General features: G+C 57.1%; 1 protein-coding gene across 1 annotated transcript in view; it reads right to left on the reverse strand.

The window, feature by feature from the left end:
* Positions 1 to 643: 643 nt before the first annotated feature.
* The window catches only part of EFNA2 (ephrin A2), a 39,642-nt gene continuing 21,916 nt past the window's right edge, over positions 644 to 18,369 (reverse strand). Inside the window, exons 2-4 of the mRNA XM_071451743.1 lie at positions 6,823 to 7,112; positions 4,125 to 4,190; positions 644 to 2,996 (exon numbers count right to left, since the gene is read on the reverse strand). Of these exons, the coding sequence (XP_071307844.1) occupies positions 2,875 to 2,996; positions 4,125 to 4,190; positions 6,823 to 7,112 (478 nt within the window). The 3' untranslated portion in view covers positions 644 to 2,874. The remainder of the gene's footprint in view (positions 2,997 to 4,124; positions 4,191 to 6,822; positions 7,113 to 18,369) is intronic.

Here is an 18,369-nt window from a genome sequence, read left to right on the forward strand (position 1 = left end):
GCCTTTATTAAAAAGCAAAATTAGTCTTTCACCCTCTGGTGGCAAAACTTCAGAGCTCGGATCAGCTGTGGGAGCCTCAATTAATTACCAGCGGGTTGTTCCTATTGCTGCTAATTATGCTGGAATAGGCATAAAATGCCAGGAAGGAGCACGGGCTGCTCCAAAAAAGTTTAGGATTTAAGAAAAGAAAGAGCAGAGGCAGAGGATGCTCGTGATGCAAACTCAAAAAAGCCTGTCCTGGCTTTGGTGGCCTGCCAGGATGTCACCTGTTGGTGTCTCATTCCTGGGGAAACTGAGGCAGTGGCAGGTGAGGAGCCGGGGCTGCGGGAGCTGCCAGCCCCGAGCGCCCACCCGCCAGGCAGCCTCGCCTCCTATAATTAAGTACTATCAACAATTGCACATTAATTAATTTAATATCCATTATTATTAATTAACAGGGTAATTAAGTCCTTCCTGTAATTAACACACCACCCAGGAGAGAGGTCTGGCTGCAGAGCCCTGGTGTACCAAGGGAAAGGGAGCAAGGATGGACGCCCTGGAGCCGGAGCCCTCTGGGGACACAACCCCGGCCACCCCCGCAGAGGGGACAAGGAGCCGCACGTGGAGAGGGAAAAGTGATTCCTCAAAAGCAAGGGCCTCACACGACATTTATTTGTATTTTATTATAAAAAAATACAGAATCCAAATGGGGGGTGAGAGATCCGGTTACCATCAGCACGACGTCGAGGACGAAAGCGGAAATGTCGAAGGACGGAGCGAGGCGCGACGGGGACCAGCACAGGGGGGACAGCACCGAGGGCAGGGGGGGCTGCTCCAGGGGACCCCCAGCCCTCCCCCACCGCTGCCTCCGTCCTTCCACTCTCCCACAGTCGCTGTACACAATATAGATATTTATATATATAATCTATATATATATAAAACACAGACCGAAGGCCAGGCGGGTGCTGCCGGCTCCGCGTCGGAGCCCGGCGGGTGCCCCCTGCATCCCCCCCCCCATAAACACAATGCTTTTGTCACCTTCGGGAACCACGACCTGGTCTGGACACACGGGACAGGGACAGGGACGGCAGGGAATGCGATTTTTTTTTTTTTTAATTATGTGTTTGTTTGTTTTTTTTTTTTTTTTTTGTAATTTTCTTTTTTTTTTGTAAATTTTTTTCTTTTTTTTTTTTTTTTTTTTTTGGATGGTCGGGATGAGCTTATTGCAAGATTCCAGCTTCCTAGTCTAAAAAATAAAAATAAAATAAAAATAAGATAAACCCTTCCATAAAATCCATTCTCAACAATACATAAAAAAAAACGCTCACAGTATAGCGCTGTATGTACAGGGACAGAGCCCCCCCGGCCCCCACTGCGGGATCCACTCGGAATGGGGGGGCTCCAGCCAGGTCTGAGCCCATCTCTGGCATCCCCCGGGACCACCGACCACCCCTGGCTTCTGCGGGATGGGCGCAGGACCTCCCCAAGGTGGGACAGCCCCAGATTTAAGGCGAGGAGGGGTCAGACCCCAGGGCTGCGGGGTGACCCCTCCCTGGGGATCTGCCACCCCTGGGGTCACGGCCAACCTCGGATTGGGGGTTTGAAGGGGGGGGGGGGTTTCACTTATTAATGCAAAGGAAAAGGGGAAAAATCCCCAAGCCCAGCCCTGCAATGTCGGGGGACAATGGGGGAGCGCCAGGAAGGTCCCGCACGCGGTCACCGGCCCCCCCATGGGGGCTCCTGTACCCCCAAGGCATCGGGGGGACACGGAGCAGGCTGGAGGAGGAAAATCCATGGCACACACTCCTCCCACCTCAGTGCCAGCCAAACGCCCTCGGAGCGATGCCCACGGCTGGGCGAGCCCGGCCTGCCGGCTCCCAGCGCCCGGCGGTGCTCCCCGTGCCAGCCGGCCATTCCCGGCCTTCCCAGCGCCGGCCATCTGCAGTGCCAGCCCTTCCCAGTGCTCCCAGTGCCAGTCATCTTCAGTGCCAGCCGTCCCCGGTGCTCTCTGTGCCGGCGGCCACTCGGTGCTCCCGGTGCTGGCCATTCCTGCTGCTCCTCGGGTGTCCCCGGTGCTCTCCTCGCTGGCCACTCGCGGCTCTCCCAGTGCCATCCTCGGTGCTGCTGTGCTGCCCGGACATCCCCGGTGATGCTCCCCGGTGTCCCCAGGCCAGCTGTCCCCAGTGCTCTCCTTGGCTGCGTCCAGTTTCCTTTGCTGCTCACGGAGCCACCCGCGTGTCCCACGGGGACGCGGTGACATCCGTGGCATCAGCGGAGGGGACAGGGGTGCTCAGAGGGGGCTGTGTCCGTCCAGGCCCCCTCGTGCCTGGGCCAAGGGTGGCAGGTCCGGCTCCGTGACGTCCTGTGGCCGGGCTGGCAAGGAGTCCGTGCCCACGGAGCCGGTGGCACCATGGCTGTGTCCGGTGGTCCCGGTGGCTCTGCCCACGTTGGGGACAATGAGGGCTCAGCTGGGACTCGAGCCCGGCCCGTGCGGGTCAGTCTGGCACCAGGGGACCCGACGGGAACAACTCAACAAATAAAAAATAAAAATATTTTTTCTTTTAAAAAAACCGAACAAAAACCAAACCAAACAAAAAATAAAAAACCAAAGGAGAAAAAAACCCCAAACGGACGAGGACTCTGTATTTGGTCTAGAAATGTAAAAAGCAACGCCCCACCGGGACAGCCGGAGCTGCGGGGCAGGGATGGAAATTCGGGACCCATTCCCCGGGGACAGCCCAGCACCGCTCCCGGCGGGACGGCCGTGCCACGGCGGGGACTTCAGGCGGCGACACGACCCTCCCTGGGCACCATCCGGGCGATTCGGGGCGGGCGGGATCCGTCCCCGGGCCGCTCCCGCCCCGCGGAGCCGCTCCCGGCGCGTCCGTGTCGGTGCTACGAGACCAGGAGCGTCCAGACGACCGGCACCACCGCCAGCGCCGCCGGCGGCACCCTGAGGCTGCAGCAGGAGTTGTTGCTGGTGAAAATGGGCTCCGGGGACTCGTACAGGGAATCGTCTGTGGAAAAGGAAGGAACAGAGGGAGGGTGAGCCGGTGGGAGCTGCGGTCCGGGCTGGAAGCGGAGGCGCGGGGATGCTCGGCGCGCCGGGATTGGGATCTGGCAGCATTCCCGCTGCTCACCCCTCTCCAAATCCCAGCTTCCACCCCCGGGATGCGACACGGGGACGTCCAAGTGTGGCAGTGAGGGTGGGAATGCCGAGGGTGCTCCCCAGGCCCAGGGCACGGCTCCTGCCCTTTTAGTGGGATTAGGGAGCGCTGGACCCCGTGTCCCCGTGTGCCACACGGAGGTGACATTGTGCCCTGGGGGATGGATTCACTCGGGGCAGGGTCACCCCTTGCCCACAGCCTGGGGGGGACACACAGGACCCCATGTGGCTGCTCCCCAGCTCAGCTCGCTCCAGTTTGTCACTGGATTATGGATTTTTATGGCAGGAAAAGCAGAGTCTGGTCCTGCCTGGGGATGCTCCAATGCTCAACCCAGCTGATCCCCAGTTCCAGAGGGTCCCTCATGCCAGGATGAAGTTTCCAGACTCATTCCAGGGCCAGACCCAGTCAAGGGGTGCCCCCTCAGGGTCCTCCCACCACCCCCCAGGCCCAGCCTCTCTCCCCCTTCCCTTCTCTTCCCCTCCGCAAGTCGGAACAAAATCCCAATATTATTAAAATACTGAAAAATAATATCAGGAGAGATTTTTTTCCCATCCTGAATGGAACGTGATGAGTTTTTACAGATGGTTCTGTTATGTTGGGTTTTATTTTAAAGCCACCAAAGGAAGGGAGGCGAGAGCCATCGGTTACCCAGTGACATTCCGCTGTCCCCAGGGAGAGCTGCTGCCATTTGCTAATTACACGTTAACAGGAGAAGAAAATTATTAATTTGTTTTTTTAAATGCCTGATTTATGCGAGTTGGAAAAGTAGCCACCGAGCAGGGATGATTATTGTTATTCATATTTTTTTTTTCCCCTATGTTTCTGTCTAGACAGTGCTGAGATGGCCCCAACAGAGCTGAAGGGCTCTGTCCCCATCCCTGTCACCATCAGGGTGGCACCCAAAGGCCACCACTCGCTCCCAACCCACGGGGCAGGACCTGGGGACCCTCCCAGGGACCCCCCAAACCTCTCACTCACTTGTTGGCCGAACATAAACCTTCAGCTTCAGGCAGGGCCTGTCCACCGTGTTCGGGGGGGACGCGGCTGCAGGAGGAAAAGGGGACAAAGGGGGTGGATTGTGGGGACAGTGGCAAAACAAGGGTCAAGGCACTGAATAAAAATAATAAACAGTGGGAGAAAGGGAGGAATGGCAGTAATTATTGGGGTGATACTTCCTCTTGGGATGAGAAAATGGGATTATTTTATATATATAAAAAGAGATTTAATTTTCTCTTTTTTCTTAATTAAAGCAGGGGTTTTTCTACCCTTCCCTTTTCCATTTTGGCACTTCACCCCATGGAGGGAAGGAAAAGGTGCTGAACTGAGCAGGACCATGAGCATCCCAACCCCTCCCTCCCAACTCCATCCCAGCCTCATCCCAGCTCCTCCAGGGCTGCTGCCAACCCTCCATGGGCGTGAGGTTTTTTTTACCCTCCAATTTTCTTTTTCTTTTTGGTGCTGCACCCCATGAGGGGGGGGACGGAGAAAGTGCTGAAGTGAGAGGCACCACAGGCATCCCACGGCATCCTAACTCACAGAACCCCAACCTGCATCATCCCATCCCACAGCATCCAAACCCACAGAATTCCATCCCACAGCATCCCATCCTGCAGAATTCCATCCCACAGCATCCCAACCCACAGAATTCCATCCCACAGCATCCCATCTTGCAGAATCCCAACCCACAGAATCCCATCCCACAGCATCCCATCTTGCAGAATTCCTACAGCATTCCATCCTGCAGAATCCCATCCCACAGAATCCAAACCCACAGAATTCCATCCCACAGCATCCAAACCCACAGAATTCCATCCCACAGCATCCCATCCTGCAGAATTCCATCCCACAGCATCCCAACCCACAGAATTCCATCCCACAGCATCGAACCCACGGAATTCCATCCCACAGCATCCTAACCTGCAGAATTCTGTCCCACAGCACCCTAACCCACAGCATCCCAAACCCACAGAATCCCATCCCACAGCATCCTAACCCACAGAATCCCATCCCACAGCATTGAACCCACAGAATTCTATCCCACAGGATCCCATCCTGCAGAATCCTAACCCACAGAATCCCATCCCACAGCATCCAAATCCACAGAATCCCATCCCACAGCACCCTAACCCACAGAATCCTATCCCACAGCATCCCAATACACAGGATCCCATCCCACAGCATCGAACCCACAGAATTCCATCCCACAGCATCGAACCCACAGAATTCCATCCCACAGCATTCCATCCCACAGCATCGAACCCACAGAATTCCATCCCACAACATCCCAACACACAGAATCCCATCCCATCCTGCTGCATCCCAGCTCCATCCCCAGGGCCAGCGCTGCCCTTGACCCGCTCCAGAGGCACGAGCGTGTCCCGGTGCCGGCGGGTTAATGGATTCCAATCCGTGGGCTCGAGGAGGAGGTAATTTCTTTTCTTTCATGTCTGCTAAATACGGTTCCTCAAAGAGGCATAATTTCTAATGTTCCGCATGACGGGAATTCTAACCGGGTTAGCAATGATCAGCTTCCCATTTACTCCTGTGTAATCTCTCCCTAACGACATTAAAAAATAAAAAAAAATAAAATAAAATAAAAGCCGGGGAGGGGGGGCGTAGGGGGAAGAGACACAGAGAGAGTTGTGGCCGCAGTTATTGCGCCGGTGACATTTTACGGGGGGAGAAGAGAGAAGGGGGGAAATGGTAATTTAATATAGATAAAAGGAACAAATTAAGTGGGCTGAAAACAGCTGCTTTAGGAAAAAGAGGAGGAATGATAAGGCGGAAGAGCGTGGCCGTGGCTCCGGAGAGGGCGGCGGGGTTGGGGTCGCGCTGCCTCGTTTGGGTTTGGGTTTTATCCCAGCACCTGCTCCCAGCACTGCTGGATTATTTTTCCAGTGGGCTCCTCTCCCCATCCTGTCCCTGTGGATGTTCTGGAAGTGGAAATTCCCTGCCTGGGAGCCCTCGTCCTGCAGCCAGCACTGGAGTTTCCTCCAGAGGAGGCCAGGCAGTTCAGGTTTGGGTGAGAAAGGGAGCCCAGATTCACGAGAACACAGGGATACGTGGGAGAGCACAGGAACAGATGGGTGAGCACGGGAATTACATGTAAGAGCATGGAAATATATATGAGAGGATGGAAATTACATGGGAGAGCACAGGAATTACATGTGAGAACATGGGAATTACATGGGAGAGCTCAGGTTTATATGGGAGAGCACAGGAATTCCATGGAGCAAAGAAATACAGAGGAGAGCATGGGAATAGATGGGAGAGCACAGGAATTACATGTAAGAGCACGGAAATATATATGAGAGGATGGAAATTACATGGGATAGCACAGGAATTACATGTGAGAACATGGAAATTGCATGGGAGAGCACAGGGATTACATGTGAGCCCACATGAATATTTTTGAGAGCACAAGAGTACACAGGAGTTTATGGGAACACTGCATGTGGTTGGGGCCATTCCCAGTGCCATTTCCACTGGGATGAGACCAGTGCCTCTGGACAGTCCTGGTCATTCTCATGCCCAGAGCTGCGACAACCCCAGCAAAGATTTCCATGGAACGTTTGCTTGCCGTGCCGCAGTTTGGGAGGATTCCGCCGCATTTTGGGTCAACCAACACCAACCCAGCCACCAGGACCACCCCATCCCCACCTCCACGCCCACTCACAGATGTAGTAATACTCGTGGCCGGGTCGGAACTCGAAGCCCAGCGAGAAGGGGGTGAAGAGCTGGAACTTCTCGGAGAACTTGAGGGGCCCGTTGGGGGAGTCGGGGCGGTTGCACTCCCAGCGCTTGAAGCCGCGCTGCCGGTGGTCGCAGGACGCGTGGCCCTCGTAGTTGACCATGTAGAGGATGTACCTCTCCATCCGCTCCGGCAGCGGCTCCTCGTAGTGAGGGCAGTAGATGTCCAGGTAGTCGTTGATGCTCACCTCCACCGTGTAGTCCCCGCGGTGGAACCTGCGGAGGTGTTGGGGCAGAGGGTCACAAACTCGTTCTCGCTCATCTGGAGAACCCTCCCGGCATGGAATCGCACGGAGGTTTGGGTTGGGAGGGACCTTAGAGTTCATCCAGTCCCCGTGGGTGTTCTGGTTTTGTGCCCTGTGTGGTGTCCTGGGCTGGGACTCTGCCAAGCCGCTCCTTTTGGGACTGAAAATCCTCCTTGTTCTGCAGGAACGAGCCAAGGAGAGCCATTCCCAGGACATCAAGTGGTGCCTCCAGCTGATCCAGGACTATCAGATGTGAGTGGGTAAGGAGGGGCAGGCAAACACAGGACCATGGAATCCCAGGATGATTTAGGTGGGAAGGACCTTAAAGCCCATCCAGTACCCCCTGCCATGGCAGGGACACCTTCCACTGTCCCAGGCTGCTCCAAACCCCATCCAACCTGGCCTTGGACACTTCCAGGGATGGGGCAGCCTCAGCTGCTCTGGGCACCCTGTGCCAGGGCCTCACCTCTCCGCGATCCAAAGCCTGATCCAACCCCAACAGCCCCATTAACATCCAGACTAACCCAGATCCTCTTTGTTTCATGCCAGCAAACCGGCACCATTTGGCAGGAAACCACACAAAAACGACGATTCCCGGCGGTGCCGCAATCCCGGTGTCACTGGTGTTCTTGGCACCGACTACCCCAGAGATTAAGGGATTATCAGCACTGGAGAACTCTGTGGCACATGCCAGCAACCCCCCTCCAGCTCCTCAGGGTGGCCCCTGTGATCCCCTCCCCAAATCTCAGACCCCAACAACCACAGCTGGTGGAGCTCAAGGCCAAATTCGCCATTCCCCCTGGCAGCTTGGCTTCCCCTCCTCACTGAGTGAGGTTTTTCCATATCAATTTGGTTTTTTTCCTATCAATTTAAGGTTCCCCCTAGCAGGTAGCCCCCCAAAAACCTCAGCACTGCCAGGACAGTGGTCACCCCACAACTCCAGGGCTTGGCCAGTGGCCGGAGGGGTCAGCACAGCCTTGGTGGGCTGGGGACTGTGACCACAACCCCTTCAACCTCCCAAAGCAGAATTTTGGGGCTCCCAAACACCCCCCTGAGGCTGTGGCAGCTGCTGAGATAGCTTCAGCTCATCCAGAAACACCCCAAAAGTGCAGCCCCATCCCTATGGGGGCAGAGAGTGACCCCCAAAAGGGAAGGGGGGGAAGAAGGGAGGAGGTGTGGGGAAGAGGGGGGGTCCTGCAGCCCCCCTCCAGCTCATTACCTGCCTCATAAGCTCTCTGATCACACAGGGAACGCGCTAATTAAGGAGCAGGGTTTCTCCCTCTCCTTCCCTCTCCTTTCCCGAGCCAGTTGTGCCAACCCTGCCCCTGGCAAGGTAACATTGGAAAATGTAAAATTAATACAAAGGGCTGGAATTTACTGGGAAACAATTTTCAAATGCGCGGAGAACAATAAAAAATATTTAAAGGGAAAAAAAAACCAACAAAAAAAGCTTCTTCTCGCTGCCTTTTATTTAAAAAAATTATTTATTTTAATGATGGTTACTAAAGCCCAAAGAAAGGCGGGGGGGGCCCCGTGTACCAGGGGAATAATAGTAATAATAATTATTACATTTTGGGAGAAAAACTCACTTTGAGGGAGTGACAAATTGCTGAATTAAAGCTGATTAAAGCTGATTAATGGCCCAGACACAGATGGCTGCAGGGGGGGCATGGGGAGGAGGTCACCCTCCTTTGGGGGGCTGTGGGGAGGAGTCACCCCCCTTTGGGTGAGGGGGTCTGTGGGGACCCCCAGCATGGTGCACCCCACTCTGCAAGGGGCCCTGGGCTCCCCCAGTGTATCCCAGCCTGATGCCATGGGATTGGGATGATTCCAGCACCAGGGATGTACCCAGGACAGCCGCACAGCCTGGCAGCCCATGCTCCATGGACACCCCAACTCCAGAGCTCCATGCTCCCACCCTCTGCCACTGTGGGGTCCCTGCACAGGACCTGTCACCCACCCAGCCTGGCTCCATCAGGTTTGGGTTCAATCAACAACTTCCCAGCGCCGTGACACCCCTGCCCCTTCACGACAGGAGCAAGAATCCATCAGAGGGAAATTGTCTGGAATGAAAATCTCAGAGCTGGTGAAGCCCCTTTGGCAGTTCCCAACCCCGTGTCCCCTCACCATGCTGGGCAGGGTGGCATTTCCCTGCTGGAAACACATTGGCTTCTCAAGTTTTTACCTCCTGGATATTCACTGTGGAGGGGAAAAACCCTTCTGAGAGGAGAGGCACGTGCAGGTGGAGACCCCTGGCTCCTGCAGGGCAGACCCAACCAGGAGAGCAAATCCCACACCCAAACCCTGGTCCTGGTCCCCCAAACCACAGCCAGTGCCTCAGTTTCCCCTCAGAGCTGCAGCAGCATCCTCCCAAAATTCCCAAATTCGGGCAGCGACCCAGCACAGGAACAAAGCGGATTTGTCTCTCTACACCCTGCGAGACCAGCCAGTGTCCCAAGGGTTAAATAATTCAGATTTTTCTTTCCTGAACAGCTTGAAAAGAGATATGATTGTGCCCACTGGAATACAGGAGGGGGGGGGGGATATTATGGATGGAAAAGAGCTATTTAAGCTGAGGAACGGTGTTGGCACATAAACAAATGGGTATAAACTGGCCATGAATAAATTGAGTCTGGAAATTAGGAGGTTTAGAACCAGTGGGGGCCAGTTGGGGCTCACAGGGGCAGAGGGGCGAGGGGGGGACTGGGGCAGGGGGCCAGGTATGGGGTCCCCCCCGCTCCAAGGGCACCCGTCCTTGCGGGGCCAGGCGCTGAGAGATTTAAAATCTCCCTTCCGCTTTCATCTCCCGAAATCTCCTTCATTCAAATAGTCACAGCGTGATCAGGAGTAATAAGCCTATTACAGAGCAAAATAAAACACAGCAGCTCCCCCCCTAGCCGCCCCCCCAAACCAGCCCCCCCCCCAGCCCTCCTGCCCTCTTTGGGGCTATTAAACACAATCCAAAGGAAATTCAGATGTGGAGAAGCCAATGTCACCCCCTCCCCAGCTCGCCCAGCCCTGCAAGGTGTCCCCTCCCTCAGGAAATGGGGACAAAGTGGCTCCTGGAGCTGGGGGGGTGGCAGGGAAGGGTCCCTGGGGTGCAGGTGCCCACTGACCCCTTGCACAGCTCCTTTCTGCATTAATCCTGTTGCTCAGCTGGCTCCTGGCGTGGCCATGGCCGGCAATGGAGTTCACACCGGGAATGTTTAAGGCTGTTTTCCATATGCTTCTCCTTCTCCTTGGGCAGCCAGGATCCGAGCCCGAGCCCCAAGCCATCCCTCGGGATGGCAATGGCAGCGCTGGGCAGGAGCAGGACGGGGCCACCAGGGGGAATTTGGGCCATGTGCTGGTCCCAGTGTCCTGGAGGCTGATCCCTATTCCCTGCTCAAGAGGCAGAAGTCACCTGCAGAGCTGGGAGGGGATGGAGCCAGAGCTGGATGCACCTGGACACCTGTGTCCACCCAGCTTTGGTGCAGTGGGTTTGGCCAACGCAGACCGCATCCCACTGCCCCATCCCACCACCTCACCAGTGCCAAGGTTGATTTTAACCGTGTTCCCAAATATTTTCCATGGTGGAGAATGAGCATCCCCGGCACCGGCACCTCCCAAACTCCCTCCAGGCTGTGCCGGAGGAGCCCAGCATCCCACCATGGCCAAGCCCTGGCACTAGCAGGGATGAGATGGCACTCAGGGGACGCCCTGTCCCCATCAACCCCAACCCCTGGGAGGGTGGCAGTGACGAGTGCCAGTCCCCAGAGGCTCTGGTGTTGTCCCTGGTGCCACGGTGGGACAGAGCAGGGACGGCTCACGGAGCGCCAGTAATGCGGTCCGGAGGGACCCCGCCATACACACAGCACCTAAATTATTTAATTTCTCCAAACTGCTGCACCTTTATAAATCATTAAAAGCTCCTTTTGATCTGTGTTAATGAGGTTTCCTGAGTGCGGGGCTGGGAAATGCTTCGGCGCCAGAAAGCGACGCCGCTGATTAAAAAAATCAAGAGGGGGTGAGTGGGAGCATGGGGGGCACGGGCAGGGGCTGGGGGCATGGGGAGGTGGGCACAGGGGCTCCCCAGGGCCCAGCCAGACAGTGGAGAGGCTTTAGGGATGCCCATAATGTTTATGTTCTTTCCCTTCCCTTTCTCTTCCCCTCTCTTTCAGTTTCCCTTTCCTTTTCAGTTTTCCTTCCCTTTTCTCTCTCCCTTCCCCTTTCCCTTTCCTTTCCTCTTTCCCGGAGCTTTCCAGCCAGGGAATCCCGGGAACAGGTTGGTCCCTGGGAAATGCTGGTGCCAACCAAACCATGGCCAGGGCTGGGGCTCTTGGTGCTCCCGGTGCTCTGGGACACAATTCCCTCTTTGGGGAGCAGCGGGATGGGATGAAAGCCCCCGGGGGCTGTCACTGGGAGCGAGCGGGAGGCTCCGGTCCCAGCAGTGCCACCGTCGGTGACACCGTCGGTGACCTCGTGGGAGCGCCGCGGCGCCGGCCCTGACAGCTTTAATGCCGATATTTATCTCTGCTCCAAACCTCCGAGCCCGGCTCCACATCCAGGAGCTCCATCATCGGGGTCGGGAGTGACGGTGACATCGGGAGCTGATGGCAGCTGGGTTTGGGTTTGACATCGGCTGGGGACAGCGGTGGGGACGGGGATGTGAATGGGGATAGGCACAAGGACAGGGACGAGGATAGGGATGGAGATAAGAATGTGGATAGAGACAGGGATGGGGACAGAGATAAGGAGAGGGATGGGGACAGGGATGGGGACAGGGGTGGCAGGGGGGGATAGACAGGGACAGTGATGGAGATGGGGATGGAGATAAAAACTGGTATAGGGACAGGGATGGGGATGGGGATGGAGATAAAAACTGGTATAAGGACAGGGATGGGGATAGGATTGGGGATGGGGACAGTCATGGGAATGGCAATAGAGACAGGGATGGGGTGGGGATAGAATCGGGATAGAGACAGGGATGGAGATGGGCACAGGGATGGGGATGAGGACTGGGGCAGGCATTGTGGGTAATGAAAACAAATTCCATGCAGACCCAAGGGGCACTTCCCCAGCCCTGGCATCCCTGGAGCTGGTCAGGGAGCAGCACTGCCCCAGCTGGAGCAGCACTGCCCTCACACCTCCATTGACGGATATTTCCCTTTCCCTCCTTTTAAGGTAAACGACAGAAAATCCCAGGACAGCCATCAGCCTCCGAGGTAACCTCGTCCCGCCTCGGCCGCGTTCCCACAGGATTCAGCGGCTCCTGTTACCTGGGGCAACGGCGGGGAAATGACGGCTGGCATCTAAATTGCCATCATTATGCTCCAGAGCCAACACTCCCCATTTACACTTTATTGTCATCTTTTGCTTTAGGGAGATGCTGAGATATTACAGGATGGGGTGACAGAGCGGGATGAGCTGGGATGCACGAGGAGAGAGGCGCGGAGACAAATGGGGACCCCCGGAGCTGTGATTTCAGCCTGATTGCGGATCCGGAAGCGGAGCCGAGCCTGATCCCGCAGGCTGTGGGGCGGTTTTAGCACACAGAAGAAAATAAAATTTGTTTAAATGCAAGCGCCAGCCTGGAGGGGCTTGGGCACGTGGTACCTGGGAGAGGATTCCCACCAAAACGGCGCCGAAGCGGCTCAGCCTCCTCTGGCTGCAGGGATACTCATGGAAAAAGGGAACTGATCCTCACCAACAGCTGCTACCAGGCTATGGCTGGGACCACACTGTGGGGCTGGTACCCCTTTGTGGGGCTGGTGCCTCAATACTGGACAGGAATCCCTTTGTGGGGCTGGTACCCCTTTGTGGGGCTGGTGCCTCAATATTGGACAGGAATCCCTTTGTGGGGCTGGTACCCCTTTGTGGGGCTGGTGCCTCAATATTGGACAGGAATCCCACTGTGGGGCTGGCACCCCTTTGTGGGGCTGGTGCCTCAATATTGGATAGGAATCCCATTGTGGGGCTGGCAGCCCATTACATCTCCTTCACCCCACTGCACCACTGTACCCCGTTCCAGGGCTGGGCACCCCATTGAGGGGCCACTCCAAGGATATTCCTGGGCACCCCAAAGCAAAACCTGCTCTTGGTTCTCCAAAGTCCAAGTTCATTCTCCCTCCCTCCATCCCAGTTTTTGCCAAGCTGCACAAAGGAAATGCAAAGCCAAACTTGGAATGTCACCTCCCCATCCCCATAGGGTGACTGCAGTGAGACTGGGCCAGGGGGAGGAACGGGGCCTTTCAAGTGTTTGCAGAGAAAAAAGAGAGAAAAAAGCAAAGAGTTCAAAACCTGAGCAACTTTCCAAGGAAGAGCCAGGGCGGCTTCACCCTTCAGGGTAGCCCCATAGCACCGTGCGTGGGATTGGGATCAGGAGATTCCTTCCCACACAACACCTCCCTGAGCGGGACCTCAGAGCTCACAGTGCCTGGGATAAACCCAACCAGAGCCACGAGCCCATGGATGCACCAGGAGCTGGGAGTTCCACATGACCCAGCCCAACATGGATGCACCCTGCCATGATGCCAAGCATGGATCAGACAGGTTTTTCCCTCAGACTCATGACATCACCCTTTTGTCCAGAAAAAAATGCAGGTGTCAGCCAGAAATCCTGGTTTTGGCACACAGATATTCCATTTTCCACATGCCACAGCCTATCCAGGGGGATGAACCCTTTTGGAGCCTCTTTTCGGGGAGCTCTACCCTCACCCCACAACCAAAGCTCCCTGGAACTGCTCCAGCTGCTGCAATTCCCACCACTCACCCCTCATTAGCATGGATGCTCGTTAGCCCAGCGCTGAGACTAATCAATACTGCCATTAACCGACTCCCTGGAATTAATGCGCTTGAACCTGGCAGGCCGCAGGATATTGGTCATTTTTCCACTTAACCTGGCAGGAGGAGTTTTTCCTTTTGCTGGTGGCAGTGGATGACGGAGGGAAGCTGGGACAGCTCATCCCTTCAGCTCCTGGCTGCTGGTTCAACACCAGCTTTGGGCTCACCACCACTTTTTGGTCATCCCAAGGTTGTTGGATGTTCCCAAACCTCAGGAGAAGGGCAGCCCTGTCCCAAGCCATTGGGTTGGAGACCCTAGAGAGGATTCTGAGGTCCCGATCACAGCACAGGGACACCCTGATCGTGACCCTCTGGTGCCACCCCATTCCTGCAGCTGCTCCATCCCTTCTGCCCCAGGTTCCTGGCCCTGGAGCCCCGGGCAGGCACAGCCAAGCTGCTCTCCAGGGCACCCCAGAGCCACCCTCCCCTGCTGCTCCCGCCGCCTCGCAGCGCCTCTGGCTAAACAGAGATCAGAAATGTTAGATCTTTCTTAACATCTCCTGCCAGCACTGTCAGTGGCCCTCTCCAGAGTACCAGGGCCCTCTGTTATGTAAACACAGCACATTCTCTGTCAAAGATTAAAAAAAAAAAAGCCTCATTTGCACATAAAAGCAGCCTCTGCACTAGTTACGGGCACTGTGGCATGTAAGGAAGACTGTAGGTTAAATTCAATAATAAAGTGGGGCGGCGCAGAGGTCCTGCTCCAACTCCTTCTCCCACAGCCCAGCCCCAGCTGCTCCAGCCCGACCTGCAGCCACCAAGTGGTGCCAGTCACGAGCCCCTGGGATGGGTGGGGACTGAGGAGGCACCCTGAGCCCCGGGCTGGGCTGTGGCTGAGTGACCCCCAAGCCCCCCAGACCACCCGGGTGCTGCTCTGTGCCCCCTTCATGCTCATGGCACCCCAGACTCCATCATGCCCATCTCCTCCCCTTGGCGCCCCATCCAGAGCGGGGCCTGCTGCCCCACATCCCTCCCCACACATTTCTGGGAGCTGGCACTGCCTTCACAGCCCAGCACAGCTCTGGCAGCTCCTGGCTGCTGATGCACCAGGAACCACACGGATCATGAATGTGACACCGTGGATGTGACAGCCCTTGCTGCCAGCCCGCGGTGAGGCGGTGCCCACTGCTGTGGGATGGCACTGGGGGGATCTCTGGCCATGGCAGGGAGTGCCAGCAGCCCAGCTGGCTCCAGGGATGGCGGCAGCCAGCCGGGCCCACGGCCGGTTCTGCACAAATCGAATCAGAGCAGAAACTGAACTGTCGGAGAGACGAGGGCTGGGAAGTGTCACGGTAATTGTGTTAGTGCCAGCAGTGCCGCGGCTGCTCCAGGGGCTGGGGGCATGGCAGGGTGGGCATGGTGAGGTGGGCATGGTGGGATGGCACAGAGCAATGGGCACACAAGGGTGGCCACAACAGAATGGCCACGAGGGGATGGGCACGGCAATGCCAGCACAGGGGCTCACCAGACACCCAGATCTGTCAGGCCCAGGAGGAGGAGTGAGGGTTCAAGAGGGATCAGGGCAAGGACCAGCAGACCCAGACATCCACAGAGCCAAGTGGCACGAGGGGTCACAACAGTGGTTGACAGTGAAAGCGACAGGGACACCAGACTCCAGAAGGAGGTGATTCATTCCCAAATCACTGCGTGCCACCATCCAGCAGCCGTGTCCCCATGGCCATCAGCCTGGGGATCATGTCACCATCCAGCACCCGTGTCCCCATGGCCATCAGCCTGGGGATCATGTCACCATCACAGACACCAGCCTGGCACTCGTGTCCCCGCTCACGCTCAGCCCTGTGCACACCAGCCCCGCTCACATCTGTGGCAGCCGGGCGCCGGGCACGTGCCAGCCGTGCACGGGATCACGCGTGCTCACCCGTGCTCCGGTGGCTCACGCTGAGCGCCCTAATTACCGCGTCTGGCCAGGCGGGCGGGCGCTGATAACGGGCACGGGACGGAGCTGCTGGGGGTTATCAGCCGGTGACAGCCGGGCCCCCCGCCGCCCGCGCCGGCTCCACGCCGCAGCCCGCTGGGACAGCCGGATCAAGGCGCCCTTTGGGGGTCCCCAAAGCGTGGGGGATGGGGTAAACAGCCCCCCAGGGCTGACCTCATTAGCGCAGCCGAGCCCCAATGTTGATGTGGCTGGGCCTGGCATGCTGCAGGCAGAGCCTCGGGATGTGGGGTCACCAGCGGCACGGTGACGGTGCCAGCCTCTTGTCTCATCTGCTGGGGGTGAGGGACACCCACCCTGCCAGTCCCACTGTCACCAGGCTGGAGGGAGATTTTGGGTGTCCCTGGTGCTGTGAGGGCCTGGGTGGCAGCAGGAAAGGCCTCCAAGGAGATAGATCAGTGTCACACTCCGGTCTCTGAGCCAAACCAGCCACTGTCCTGGCACTCCCCAGAGCCATTCCATTTGTCTCATCCCAAAGCCACAACCAGGACATGGCACGGCCCTGCTGTGATGCCAGCACGGTATCCACTGCTTCCGTGCCTCAGTTTACCTGCCCCAGGGCTGGATCTTCCTGCATGGTGTGGGTCCAGCAGCGGAAGCAACAGAGAAGGAGCACATTCCCCATCCCAGCTGGCTAAAGACACACCAATTAACATGGATAAACACAGACTGCTGCACTATTTCACTTACTGGCCACTATTTTCGGCCGGCGGCCGAATTCCGGGCAGTGGTGAGATGGGTGGCAGCAGGGCAGGGGGGCTAGCAGGAGCACCAGTGACTCTTTAACCTTGGAGCACTTGCACTGGCAGGGAATTTGGGGCGAGCAGTGGCGGTAATTTGATCGGCGGGAGCCGGGCGAGCGCTGGCCCCGCAATCACCGGGAAAACGCCGACGCGGTGGAAATCGGCCGCCACTGCCCAGCAGGAGCGGGCGCGGGGACACGGCTCGGAAGGACGGACACAGCGGGCACCTGCCTGTCACCCTGCAGCCCCCTGCCTCTGTTCAGTGCCACCCTGGCATTCCCAGGTGGGTTCCAGACCCCCAGCCAAAGGACACCACTGTCCCCCTGTCCCGGCAGTGTGGGGCTGCAGAGTTGGAATTTATCACACCCGCCCCTGACAGCTCCCTTTGACAGGGTCTCCGGGGGGGCCGAGCGATGCCTTTTGTCTGCCCAACAATTAATTATTTCCTGGCTAATGATGCACTCCGACTTGCCAAGCAGGGAGCGGCTGCGTGGCAAACCCTCCCTCACCCCACTGTGCCCCCTCGCCACAACCTCTCCCATGGCAGGGTGAAATGTTGGGGTACTCAGGGATAAGGCTGGGCTGTGAGACCCCCTCCTGTATCTTACCATCCTTCTCACAGGCACGCTGCCCCCCAAAAAGGGCACCCCAAAAGCAGGAGGATGGTGCTGGGCAGGCAGGATGGGTCCCCTCTGGCGGTGCCAGCAGGTGGGTGCTGCGCTGTGCTGCGGCAGCAGGTGCTGGCAGCACTCTAAGTGCCACTGGCGGCAGCCCTGGAGCGCTCCAGGAGGGGATAACCGGCTGATGGGGCTGAGCTAATGGAGAAAATCCATTTAGGATCACTCGATACTCTCCCCTGGGCTTTCATTACACCTCAGGGCTCTGCAGGGCACTGGGCCCTGAGCCGGCCTCTGCCAGCCCAGATCCCATCGCTGCCGGCTGGATGTCTCGGCAGAGGGATGTGGGAGGGGTGTGCATGGGAAGGAATGAGGGAAGAGATGCAGGGAGCGATGAAGGAAGGGATGCAAGAAGGGGTATGCATGGAGAGGGATGCAGAAAGAGATGCAGGGAGGGATGTGCATGGGGAGTGATTCAGAAAGAGATGCAGGAAGGGATGAAGGAAGGGATGTGCATGGCAAGTGATGCAGGAAGGGACGCAGGGAGGCTTGTGCACAAAGCCCGCAGCTCTGAGCTTGTAGCTGCAGGTGACAAGAGCAACGCCAGCAATCCCTGCGAGGGACAGAGACAAACTGGGGTGCGATGGGGCCTTGCCCTGGAGCAGCTCCCAAGGAGCCTGGCCTGGCTCAGTGCCACAGGCAGGAACAGCGACCCCCGGGGCTGCGGGCACTCAGGCCGGGCTCCCCGCAGTGGGAAAAGCGACAGAGCCATGAAAAGAAGTAAAATAATTATCGGGCACTGGCGGCTCAGGCTCCTGCCCGGCGCGTTCTGTTTAAGGCTAGTTAATAGCCAGTGTTCTCTGGTTAGGCCTGAATGACATTTCCAGAGTTATAATAACTGAGCTATTACTCGCCGTATTGATGCATTCCCCCCGCCGGCAGCGGCTCATCCCGCGCCGTGCCGCCCGGCCGCCGAAAGCTCCTTTAGTCAATAGCACTTCTATTTTTCATTACTCCCTGGAAATGTGGCTCTTGGAAGCTCATCCGTCATTCAATTACGCCCTGGTTCAGTCCTATCATACACGTGTCATA

Source organism: Agelaius tricolor, unplaced genomic scaffold (assembly GCF_023055355.1).
Source record: "Agelaius tricolor isolate 1412-34295 unplaced genomic scaffold, bAgeTri1.0.p SCAF_33, whole genome shotgun sequence".
Lineage (NCBI taxonomy): Eukaryota > Metazoa > Chordata > Aves > Passeriformes > Icteridae > Agelaius > Agelaius tricolor.